Source organism: Talpa occidentalis, unplaced genomic scaffold, assembly GCF_014898055.3.
Source record: "Talpa occidentalis isolate TD23 unplaced genomic scaffold, MPIMG_talOcc4v2.1, whole genome shotgun sequence".
Lineage (NCBI taxonomy): Eukaryota > Metazoa > Chordata > Mammalia > Eulipotyphla > Talpidae > Talpa > Talpa occidentalis.
In genome coordinates this window covers 146,796,492-146,808,920 of record NW_026555331.1, presented here as the reverse complement: position 1 = coordinate 146,808,920, position 12,429 = coordinate 146,796,492, and the positions used below count along the sequence as shown (strand labels likewise).

General features: G+C 38.7%; 1 protein-coding gene across 3 annotated transcripts in view; it reads left to right on the top strand.

The window, feature by feature from the left end:
- Positions 1 to 12,429, top strand: part of BRAF (B-Raf proto-oncogene, serine/threonine kinase) — a 138,684-nt gene that overhangs the window by 118,633 nt on the left and 7,622 nt on the right. For 2 of the 3 annotated variants that reach the window (XM_037514519.2, XM_037514526.2), the window contains 2 exons: positions 1,669 to 1,803; positions 6,016 to 6,169. In XM_037514519.2, the coding sequence (XP_037370416.1) occupies positions 1,669 to 1,803; positions 6,016 to 6,169 (289 nt within the window). Of the gene's footprint in view, positions 1 to 1,668; positions 1,804 to 6,015; positions 6,286 to 12,429 lie in introns of those variants that run through there. The other variant, XM_037514535.2, reaches the window with a different exon arrangement.

Below are 12,429 nucleotides of genomic sequence, written 5' to 3'. Positions count from 1 at the left end.
TGGCGCAGGGGATAAGTCTCAGCGCTATCAAGCTGTCACCAGCCACTGCAGCCTGAGTTTCCAGGGAGCTGACCCACATGGCCTAGCAGACCTCTTCTGTCTTGCCCACTGCTCCCTTCAGCAGTGTATTTCAGTAGATCCACCAGTCTCTGGTGAGTCCTCTTACGCCCCGCCCCCCCGTACCTCTGACCTACACCCCAGTTCTTTTATGCATAAATAAATTAATCTTTTTTAAAAAAAGATTCAGAAACAAACTCTGCAAAGGAATCCATTTCCCATTCCCTAGAGCCCAGATAGATGCCAGTATTTGGGAGTATGTGGTCGCCGAGCAGTTTTAACCCTGGAGCAGTGCAAACTATCTTTGGATTCCGTGTGGGTACAAATTCTGCCTTTTGCAAAGAGGGAGAAAGGCAGTTTTTAAAAGGAAGGTGGAGGGCCTCCCTGGTGGTGCAGCGGTTGAGCGCTGGGTTGCGAAGCTGCCCACAGCCTCTGCAGCGCTGGTGCTGCTCCCCGGTTGCTCCCCGGCTGCTCCCCGGCCACCTGAGGAGGGTCCCACATGGCGCGCAGACCTCTCCTGCCGCCCGCCGCACCCCTCAGCAGTGTACTTCGGTCCTTCTTCCTGCTCTGCTCCCTGCTCTGGCTCTGGTGAATTCTCTCACCCTCCCGCACTTCTGACTGTACCCAGTGCATGTATAAACAAACAAACAAACAAATAAATAAAATACATGCCTCTTTAAAAAATAAATAAATAAAATAAATTCACCAAAAAAATAAAAATAAAAATAAAAGGAAGATGGAAAAGGAGGATGATTCTTCCATCTCCACCTTTATGGTGCCCTGGCAAATGAGCTTATGCTAAGCAAGGGTTGTTACACCACTGAAAAGGAAAAAACCATAAAGTGAGGTATCAAACTTGATTGTTCCTATTGATCAGCTTGGCCTTATGACAAAGGTCTCCTACTGGCTCCCTCCACCTGAGCCTCTAGTCTGTGCCTGCTGGACCTGTTCGCTCTAAGATCAAAACCTCTTTCCTCCTGAGTCCCAAGAATCCTAATATTTGTCTTTACCCACTCTTTAAAAAGAGCCAAAAGTTAGAAAATTAAGAAGTTAGAAAAATTATAAGTCTGTACTCAGGGGAAAGAAGCTTTTCTACTTAATGAAAGAGTTTTCATTCCTAATGACTTCACCTTCTTCCCTCTGGAGAAGGCACTGATTCTCGGATTTATATAATTTCCCCTTTGGCGGTTCCTCAAGACCCAGTAACAATAGGTCGTCAGTAAGACCTTTTTTTAAGTAGAAAAGAGATCCAGTCAGATTTGGTTTTTAGGGTGATTATCCTATCAGTGGGAAAATGGACTAGCAAAAAGAGACTGGAAGCTTGGGGAGCAGTTAGAAGACCTGTGTCCTAGTCCAGGAGTCATGAGGGGTTCAACTTGCAGCCCATTAAGTTTTGGATCCCCACAATCTTGGATTATAGAAATCAAAATACTAGGTTTGTATTTTTTAACTTTTTAATGAAACAAAATAACACACAGAAAAGTATATAGGTCATAAGTGTCCAAGTGTTGAATTTTCAGTTTATGCAAAGTGTCCAAGTGTTGAATTTTCAGTTTATGCATTTTGTAACTTATTTACAAGTGGTATGATTTGTGTTTTTTGTTTCTCCAGATAATTTTTATGGTGGGACGAGGATACCTATCTCCAGATATCAGTAAGGTACGGAGTAACTGTCCAAAAGCCATGAAGAGATTAATGGCAGAGTGCCTAAAAAAAAAAAGAGATGAGAGACCACTCTTTCCCCAAGTAAGAAAAAGTTTTATCTTTCCTTTAAAAGACAGACTAATACTTAGGTGCATGTTTTTTTAGCACTTTCTAGGACATAATACAGTTTGTGTTTCACAGATTGGAGTCCATGTGATTATGCGCAGACTCCAGATGAACAAACACATAAAGATGACTTTTTAAGGATTAATCAGTTTACCTGGAAAGTTAGGGTTCCAACACAAGATAACAGAAAAGACTGCTTTCATCTAGCAGCTCTCAAAAATTTTTAAAGCCCTTTTATACACTTAAAAAATATTGAAGGGCCTCCTTGGTGGTGCAAGGGGTTAAGTCTCAGTACTATCAAGATATCACTAGCCACTGAAACATGAGTTTGATCCCCGGCCAGGGAACTGACCCACATCATGAGGCAGACCTCTCCTGTCTCTCCCACTGTTCCCCTCAGCAGTGTATTTCAGTAGATTTGCCTGTTCTGCTCCCTGCTTTGACTCTGGTAAACCCTCTTACCCCCCATACTTCTGGCCTGCACCCCAGTTCTTGTTGCATAAATAAAAATAAATAAATCTTAAAAAAAGTTGAAGACTCCCAAGAGCTCTTTTGTTTATGTAAGTAATAATTACCATTTTAGAAATTAAGATTGTTTAAAATATTTATTCATGCATTTATTTAAACATGAGCTATTATGTGTCAAATAAGATTTTTTTTTTTTTTTAAGATTATTTATATAAGCACTGGAGTATAGGCCAGAGGCATAGAGCCAGGAGCAGAACAGGCAGAAGGACCAAAGTACACTGCTGAGGGGAGCAGCAGGCAAGACAGGAGAGGTTTCCCTCGCCATGTGGGAATCTCCCTGGCTGGCCGGGAATCGAACCAGCGCTGCAGAGGCTGCAAACAGCTTCACAGCACTGCGCTCAACCCACTGCGCCACCGGGGAAGCCCCTCATATAAGACCTTATGAAAAATATTTTCCTAAGTCAGTGAAGAGTGGCTTTGTTTTACATTTTTTACAAAGCTCTGGGAAAAGGAAACAGCTGAATTTCTGCTTTCGCATTCATTATATGGCAATATTTACCATCATGTAACCTCTGGAAAATCTCCACTTACATCGTAAGTAATGTCAGTAAGAAAGGCAAATAACATCTTAGTGTTGCTATAGAAATAGTCTTGACCCTTGACCTTTTAGAGGTTCACAGGCCACACTGAGAACTGCTGCTTTCACTCTTCCTGATAGTAAAATAAAAGGATTCCAAGCCGCCTATTAATACTGGGTCTTTTTACAGGGCATTTGCTCTTGGGGCATAAAGAAAAGGCAGCTGTCAGCACTATGTTCCTTTTCTGATTCTTGGAAACTTTATATTGCTTTTTTCTTTTCGTGTAAGTTAATAATCTTTTATAAACCTCACAAAGTGAAACTAAGTCCCTGAACAAACTGAGAAAGTTTAGCTAAGTAGATATTTGTAATATGAATTCAGTGTTTTGTGATGCTTTGGAATTCCTGATAGCACTGTTAGAAATATAGCTCAATAAATCCATACAGCTGTCTAGTGGGAAGTGCTGACTCCTATGGTTTACTCAGCTCCCCTAATTACTGGATTAGTCCTTTGTTAGCCCTTGTGCCTTTCAACACCCAGCCCCAGCTGAGCTACTTATAGAGCAGTGACTGTTACAAGAATGAGTGACTCTTATATTCCCACTAAAGAATTAAATACAGAATTGAAGGTTCAAACAAGTCTCTCAGGGACTATTTCAGAGCAAGAAGGGGGAGGCTAAATGAATGAGTGGGTAGATATATTTTACATATTACTGTTTCTCTGAGGAAAAGTTGTTTTGTGTTTTTTGTTTTTTTTTTTTTTTTTTTTAGAGAGAGAGAGAGTGTGTGTGTGTGTGTAGAAGAACTGGGGTATATGCCAGAGGTACAGGGGGTGAGAGGATTCACCAGAGACAGAGTGGGGAGCAGAACAGATGGATTGACTGAAATACACTATTAAGGGGAGCGGTGGGTGAAACGGGAGAGGTCTGCTGTGCCATGTGGGTCAGCTCCCTGGCGGGGGATCGAACTCAAGCCCAGGCTGTCACAGTGGGCCTTTGCGAGGGTAGCACTGAGTCTTTAACCCCTAGGCCACCAGGGAGGCCCTGTTTTATTTTTTAACCCAGAAAACCACTGCAAAAGTAAAAGTAAAAGGCCCAGGTGGTTCATCAGAACCCAATACCTTGTTTTCACATCCTATTTAACAGGGTTGATTTACATTAATAATACAAATCATGTCATTAGGCCCACTTTTAAAATGCCATTAAAAGGAATAAAATGGGGCCCCCCTGGTGGAGCAAGGGGTTAAGACGCAACCCATGAAGCTATCTGCAGCCACTGCAGCATGAGTTTGATCCCCAGCCAGGGAGCTATCCACATAGCACAGCAGACCTCTCGACTCGCCCGCTACTCCCCTCAGCAGTGTATTTCAGTCAGTCTGCCTGTTCTGTTCCCCACTCTGTCTCTGGTGAATCCTCTCACCCACCACACCTCTGGCCTGTGCCCCAGTTCTTGTATGCATAAATAAATCTTTAAAAAAAAAAAAAGGGATAAAATGTTCATACTTCTAAATATAAGTAACATTTCATTTTTTGCATGGTATCAGAAAATGAAATTAGTAACGTGCAGAATAACACAACAGTGAAATACATTTTGATTTTGCCTCTCTAGCAACATCCAGCATTGGGTACAGTATTGGGAAGTGAGGGAGAGCCTTCCTCTTAAATTTTTTAACAATGTTGTTGGAAATGTAAATTACTTTGACTTTAAGGGGCTTGAGAGAACCGATAAACTTAAGATATGAATGTCCTTGGTAATTCCCAGTCCAGAAAAATCTATGCTAAGAATCTGCTTCCACAAGGATTCAGAAATTGGGAAATGGGGTGGCTGGGGGTTGTGGGGGGACACCAAAATAATGCAGAATAATGTATAATCTGATACCACTGTAAATGGCGGTAAGGGGAGGGAGACTCTGTTTTCATATGTGTGTGTCTGTGCAGAAGAAGAGTCCAGAAGAAAGTATAGCCTCTCCAAGACAGGATTTAAAAGCTTTGGGTGTCTTACTTTCTCCTTTCTTGTAGTTGAATTTTCATTTGTGTGTTATTGTTTATAATTTTATTTATTTTTTGCTTATAATTTTAAAAATTGGGTAATATTACCTTCTCCTTTACCTTCTAATACTGATTGTTATGGTAATATACATATTGTAACTTAACTTATTTGTAAAAAGTTTTGTAGCTCAGGGCCTCCCCTGGTGGCGCAGCGGTTGAGCGCTGGGCTGCGAGCTTCTGCAGCGCTGGTTCAATCCCCGGCCGCTGGCAAGGGTCCCACATGGCGTGCAGACCTCTCCTGCTCCCCTCAGCAGTGTATTTCATCAGTCTGCCTGTTCTGTTCCCCACTCTGGCTCTGGTGAATTCTCTCACCCTCCCGCGCTTCTGACTGTACCCAGTGCTTGTGTAAATAAATAAATAAATAAATCTTTTTTTAAAAAAAGTTTTGTAGCTCAGAAAAATAGTAATACTCAAGTTTTCTTGAGCACTTACCATATGCTAGGTATGTGCCAATCCTTTACATGTATTTCTCATGATTAGGAACATTCATTATCATATTGTATCTTCAAGGATCATGATCTCTTTAAATAAGATGAATTTCTACACTTTGTTATATTGGTGTCTATTTGTAGACATTTCCTGTCTTCTTCATTCTGGGTTGTCACCTGTCACTTCTTTACCCCTGTGCCTCAAGCACTCTGGGCCCCTGGGGTCCTGCTTTTCCCCATGTATGTAAGATACTCTCTTTTACTAAGGTTCTTTAGTGAATGAGTTGTTCTGATGGTAATATTTATGCATTCGTATAATGCTTTACTAATTTATGTGCCATTTTCTTCCAAAAGGAACTTGTGGACTTGTGAGAAATAGGTATATCATTGGTTTTAAAATGATTATTATTTACTGTTCCAGCACTGTCAAATGATCTGGACTATAAACCAAAGCTAAGTAAGGGTTACTTTTTCCATTCTGTTTACAGAGATAAAAGCCGTATCAGTGTGGTTATTTTCTTAAGGAAAAATATCAGTTTCTTTAGTATTTTCCAGGCGTTATTGAAAACAATGTAAGATATCAGATGTGTTCTTGTGAAATGTGATGGGTTCTAAAAGTTTTATGCCACCCAGATTTTCATTCTTTCTTTTATTTTCCCTTTTCTAGATTCTCGCCTCTATTGAGCTGCTGGCCCGCTCATTGCCAAAAATTCACCGCAGTGCATCAGAACCCTCTTTGAATCGGGCTGGCTTCCAAACAGAGGATTTTAGTCTGTATGCTTGTGCTTCTCCAAAAACACCCATCCAGGCAGGGGGATATGGTGCGTTTCCTGTCCACTGAATCAAATTAAATGAGTGTAAGAGGGTAGAGACAAAGGAAAATGAACATCTTTGCATCTGAATTTGTTAAATGGAATAGGATATTCTTTTTTTTTTTTTTTTAAAGTGAACCAAAGAACACGTGTGTTTTTAAAGATTGAATATAATTTTTCCCAATCTAAAATTCATATGTAGCATTGCATTTTTAACATGCATTTTAATGAAGAATGTACAGACATTGCTAAAAATTTGCAGTGCTTCTTCCAGAGGTTTGACTTCTGTTTGTTTTGTTTGCTTGGCTGTTCTGATTATTAAACTTCAGTGAAACTTTTCTCATATACCCTTTCCATTAGCTGTAAATGTCCTTAGGACTCCCAGAAACAGCACCACTATGTGTTTTAAGTTTTTATTATTATTTTTTTCTATGACTATTTCTTTTTACTACAATTTGGAAAATATAGATGTCCCTAGTCCCTTAAAGCAATAACTAATTTTTTTTATAAATTGTATGTTTGGGTAACCAAATATGTTATTGAGAAATGGCGTGTTTGACATGAGTGAAATAGATTTTTAAATTTGGATTTTTAGTGGGGAATTGCTATAAATTGGAGTTCCTTTTAGGTAATATTTTTTCTTATATTAAGGATGTCTTACACATAAAGAAGTTAAGTTCCTTACAAATACATTGCCGCCTCTTCCTCCTCACAGAATTCTGTGAAAGCTTTTAGATTGGTTTGCCTCTCTTTCCTATAGTTCTGTTTGCCAAACGACCTGGTAATGAGGTGTTGTTTTTTTTTAATTATCACTATTTTAGTTTATTCTTAACTCTCAGTTATACCTATTATAGCAATCAGCTTATCCTTGTGTCTCATAAAATCTTTGCGCTCCTTATTTTCTTTGTCCAGCAAGAGTCTATGTATTAAGAATGAATGCTTTTCTTTTTTGCATTCCACAGCATGGAATATTTGTTGGTGCTTTTTTTTTTAAGATTTATTTATTTATGCATACAAGAACTGGGGTACAGGTCAGAGGTGTAGGGGGTGGGAGGACCCACCAGAGACAGAGTGGGGAACAGAACATGCAGACTGACTGAAATACACTGCTGAGGAGAGCAGCAGGCAAGTCAGGAGAGGTCTGCTGTGCCATGTGGGTAACTCCCTGGCTGGGGATCAAACTCATGCTGCAGTGGCTGCAGATTGCTTCATGGGTTGCGTCTTAACCCCTTGCGCCACCAGGGAGGCCCTGTTGGTGCTTTCTAATGCTCACACTTTCTTGTCTGCAAAATGGCTGCAGGGGGCAGTCAGTATATTCTGACTGTGAACCAAAATCTTACTGGCAAGCAAAGTGAAAGCAGCAGCATGATAAGCAGAGAAATTGCTGTTTCTTTTTTTTTTTTTAAGATTTATTTATTTATGCATACAAGAACTGGGGTATAGGCCAGAGGTGCAGGGGGTAAGAGGATTCACCAGAGTGGGAAGCAGAACAGGCGGGTCTACTGAAATACACTGGTAAGGGGAGCAGCAAGCAAGACAGGAGAGGTTTGCTGCACCATAATGGGTTAGCTCCCTGGCCGGGCATCAAACTCAGGCCATAGAGGTGATAGCATTGAGACTTAACCTCTAGGCCACCAGGGAGGCCCCAGAAATTGCTGACTCTACTTCAGAGTCAGCCTAGGACCAAAGTTAGCCCCTGAAATGCACCTTCATTTACTCAGTTTGGATTTGTGATCATTTTTAATAATAGCTGACAGTTAAGACTATACCAGGCATAGACATCTGTATAAACGCCATCCTTGTTGGAAATCAGTAAAGAAAAAAATTGGGAAGATTTTAAATTATTTATAATTTAGTCTTTAAGTACCACAAAGAAATTTTTGAGACTTTCCTTATTTAAATATATTAAATTTCATCCAGGAAAACCACTCAGAAATAAATACACCTTTAGCTTCTCATTCAAGTAGCTTAACATAAGTAATGCCATTATGTTTTTAGAAATTGATTTGTGATTTATCAGTTTATACAAGAATAGTGCAAAAGAGCATTTCTCATACTTTAAAAAGAATGTCACATGTTAGAAATCATAAAAGTGCACAATTTCTAAATCCTCCAGTGACCCTAAAGATAGGGTTATCCATAATTATATATGGAGTTTTATTCATAAATTGAATAGTAAGTGGGCATGTAGTTCGTAATTCAGTTTTACAAATTTGACTTAGTCTTTGGAATGCTCAAAAAGTTTTGGGCAAAAAATAGATGACTGGATCAAGAAGATGTGGTACATATATACCATGGAATATTACTCAGCATTCAAAAAATATAAACACATGCCATTTGCAGCAACATGGATGGCGCTGGAAGGGATCATGCTCAGCAAAATAAGCCAAAAAGAAAAAGAAAAATACCGGATGGTCTCACTCATAGCAGGAATCTAGAAAACTTAAATAAGGGATCAGGAAAATGAATAACTATAAGAAAGTGAAAATCAAAATCAACAAAAAACTATCAACCAGAGACACTTTTTGGGGGGGTGGAGGCTGGGAGGGGAGGGATTGGGGTCAGAATGGGGCATGTGCAGTTGTATGGGGAATATAAAAATAAAATTTATTATTTTAAAAAAAAAAATTAAATTACTTAAAAAAAAAAAAGTTTTGGGCAATATAAGGTCCTCGAGTCCCCGAATCTTTACTGATTGAACTCTTTCTATAATTCCCAGTATACTTGCTTCACTTTCATCTTCCTCCTTTGTTCACTCTCCTTTTCCCCACAGCACTGTCCCACTACCCACCACCCAGTCCCCACCATCTACTTTCCTTTCTTTCCTTGTCTCCTTTGCCAGAGGGCATTGCTAAGCATTCAGAGCTGCTTGGAAACTCACTCTGCCATCCCATAGACATCTGAACATGCCCCAGAAGGGCTGCATAGTAATTCTGCTCCTTTCCAAATCAGCCCACTGCCAGTGTTAACGGGAGAACACTAAAAATATGGAAGTGAAATGAGATGCTTAGATAGCATGGATAAAGAGAAGTAGGAAGTATTCAAGTAAGATGCACTCTCCCAAGTATACTGAGAAATTATAGAAAGTTTAATCTGTTGTTCATCCTGATTTCTCCAAGTAAAGAAAAATGTTTCCTGACCATAGGTAATCTCTTCAAACAGGTAATTAATAGGACACCCCTATATGACTTGCTTTTTTCCTAAAACCTGAGCCCTCAGATATGACTTCTTTAGGAAGAAGCTGTTTTATAAAATGTGTTTCATTTTTTTGACGTTTTACTAGTCAGTGATAAGAAATGACTGAGATTTGCCTTCTTGATTTTAAGAATTTTCATCATTTAATCAAATGTTTCAGGTTTATTTTCAGATACTGCAATATTCTACTAAATTTAAATACTACACCAGTCATTAAAAGCATCCCCTTTAAAGAATGACAATTTAATACTCCAGCTTAAATGGCTTTTCTCTCAAGTGAGTCACTCTCAATTTAAGGAAATGATCTGTCCCCCCTGTTTTTTAATATTGTGGAATGGGTACTTCATGACTAAAACATTTTGTCAGTCGAATCTTATTTAACTGAGAATTATTGAGCATTTATGTAACATTTTTTATTTTACTAAATATTTCATCTCTCCGATGATCATTTCTCCTAGAATTTAAAACAACCAATGTGTCTGAATCAGGATATTTTTCATCCTTTTGAAACTGCCTGAAACTTCTCTACAAAGAAAGAGGGGCCTCCGTCTTATATTGGGTGACTGCCTCCTGCATCTAAAGCAGTGACTGATTTGTATTCAGAATAACATGTTTTATTTTCTGTAGCATAGTTTTTATTGTTAAGGAGTTTTTGTTAAACTAAAACAGTCACTGAAGTACATTCAATTCTAGAATAAAGAATATCTTAATACTTAATGCTTCTTTTTATCCATGCTAAGTAATATCTTAAAACTAGTTAATAAAGTCCTTAGCTTTCAAATAAACAAATCAACTAGTTAATGAAGTCCTTATTAGCGTTCAAATAAACAAGCCATGGTATTTGAGGTGTACAAAATCACAGGATCTTCCCAAGTATTCTCTGCCCTATTCCTAGATACAATCACATGCAAAATAGAGCTTAAGTATTCTAACCCAGAAAGGAGATTTTTTGGGGGGGCTGGGGGGACCCTCGCCTGCAGCCAGGGAACGAACTGGTGCTGCAGAGGCTGCGGCAGTCTTGCAACCCAGCGCTCAACCACTGCACCACCAGGGGAGGCCCAGAAAGGAGATTTTTTTTTTTTTTAAAGTTTCATTTTGGCCACTGACTGAATTTTCAGTTAATTAAATTAGAGATGGCACAAGATTTTAAAAAAATTACCTGGTATTTGATTTCAAATAATTTCATAGAAGCAGAGCTGGCTTTTACCTCAAATCAAATAGTGGGAGGTAGGATAGTAGAGATTTCCAGATATGCAGCAAAAGGTCTTTTTTTCCCCAAAAGTGGACCTATCACGTGTTGCTGCTATCTTTTTCTTAAATTTCTTCTTGATTTCAGAGACATATGTAGGAAGATTTGTATTAATCCCTGAACTGTGAGTTCTTTTTAGTGCTTCCTCACTCCCCACCCCCACCCCAAGTCTTGACTGTGAAAGGGATTGCATTCCATGAGAAGTGGGAGATTTGGTAGGAAGGCCTTTAGTGTTAAATTTATTAGTGTTTGGAAATTTGTTAAGATTTTGTGCTTGTTGTGGGAGGTTGGCTTTGTGTGTTTTTATTGTTAAGGTTAACATTTAAGTTTGTAAAGTGAACACTGTTCTACAAAACGAGACTATACGAATGAATAGGAAACATTTGAAGATAATTTAAAGTTAATTTTAATGTGATATATAAGGTTTAAATTAGAGTTTTTAATTTTCTGATATTCCCTCTCTTCAAGAGTAACTCTGGCCATTTCATAAAGATTTCTGTTAAGTAAATCCTATTTTGACATTGGCTTTTTGAGATTTAGTTTCTGCTAGTAATGATTATTTGTAAGAATGTTGGAAATTGTTTTTTGAAGTTATGAAAACACTAAAAAAAAATAGCAACCTTAAAATCATAAGTACTTAAACTGTAAGGAACAGTATTTTCTAGATAGTGTCTGTTAACGTAATAACCTCCTATGGCTCAGCTCTCAATGTTTTACTCTCTAAGGCCTTAGTAATTTGGCTTTTTTCCCATTAGTGCCAAACTCCCCAGCTCTTTTGACTTGAAATGTGAGGTAGTAATTCATTTCACCTCCCTTGATCTTTTGACTCACAATGCCTTGGTTAATTGGCTTGTAAAAAAGAAACCCTTGAATGGGAAGAGATCGTATCACTATCTGTAGTCCAATTATAGTTTTATTCAGGATGGTAAGACAAATGATTAATTATCGAAAATTGTTTAGGGATTTGTTAATTGTTAAGACCCTAGACTTGGGAGTCAGCGCCTGGGTTTGCATTACAGCTCTGCAGTTTTCTAGCTGTGTGATCAAGTTATTCAGAGATTACTTAAATAGTGTATTAGGGGGAAATGATTGCTTGGATCCTCATCAGACGTTGCTGCTACTGAAAAATGATGTTAAAGCTCTCTAAGTTCTGTTAGTTATCACTTAACCAACCCCCAGAAATAGCTGTGGTGTATATACAGGAGGAATTCACCTTTTGGTGTAAGTTGAAGCCATAAACAGAATAGTAGATGAAAAATAATGACATGAAATCCCCAGAGTCATTAAGCACAGGGAGTGAGGCAAGTACCTCAAAGGGTTTTGTAGTTTAAAGAATTCCTGCACTCAGAGTAATGTTCACTAACTTTGCTGGTTTAAACAGTGGAATGAACTAGAAAATGGAGGGTCTGGATTTTCTTCCCTGTCAAATGTGTATTATGGACAAACTCTTAATTTTATCTTTTACAAAATGAGGGGCATTCCTGCTTCTTCCTTCCCAGTGGTGGCATTTTAACAATGAAAATGAGTTGATAATTCAGGGGGAAAGTGTTCTACAAATCAACCTTACTAGTTTATACTCCGTTTCTGAGAAATTTTGTTCGTTGGAACTGTTTGCCGCTTGATTAGAGGCAACGGGGAAAGGCTCAGCAGACTTGATATTTAATTAATATAACTGAATCACATCCTATATACTATATAAGTTTTCTTTCCTCATGGGCTGCAGCCATTTTGCTTTTAAATCCGCGATAGTATTGCTAGACTTGTAATACACAGCTAGTCACCTTTCAATGAGGTTTCATTCGGCGAGGCTTTTCTGTGTCTCTAG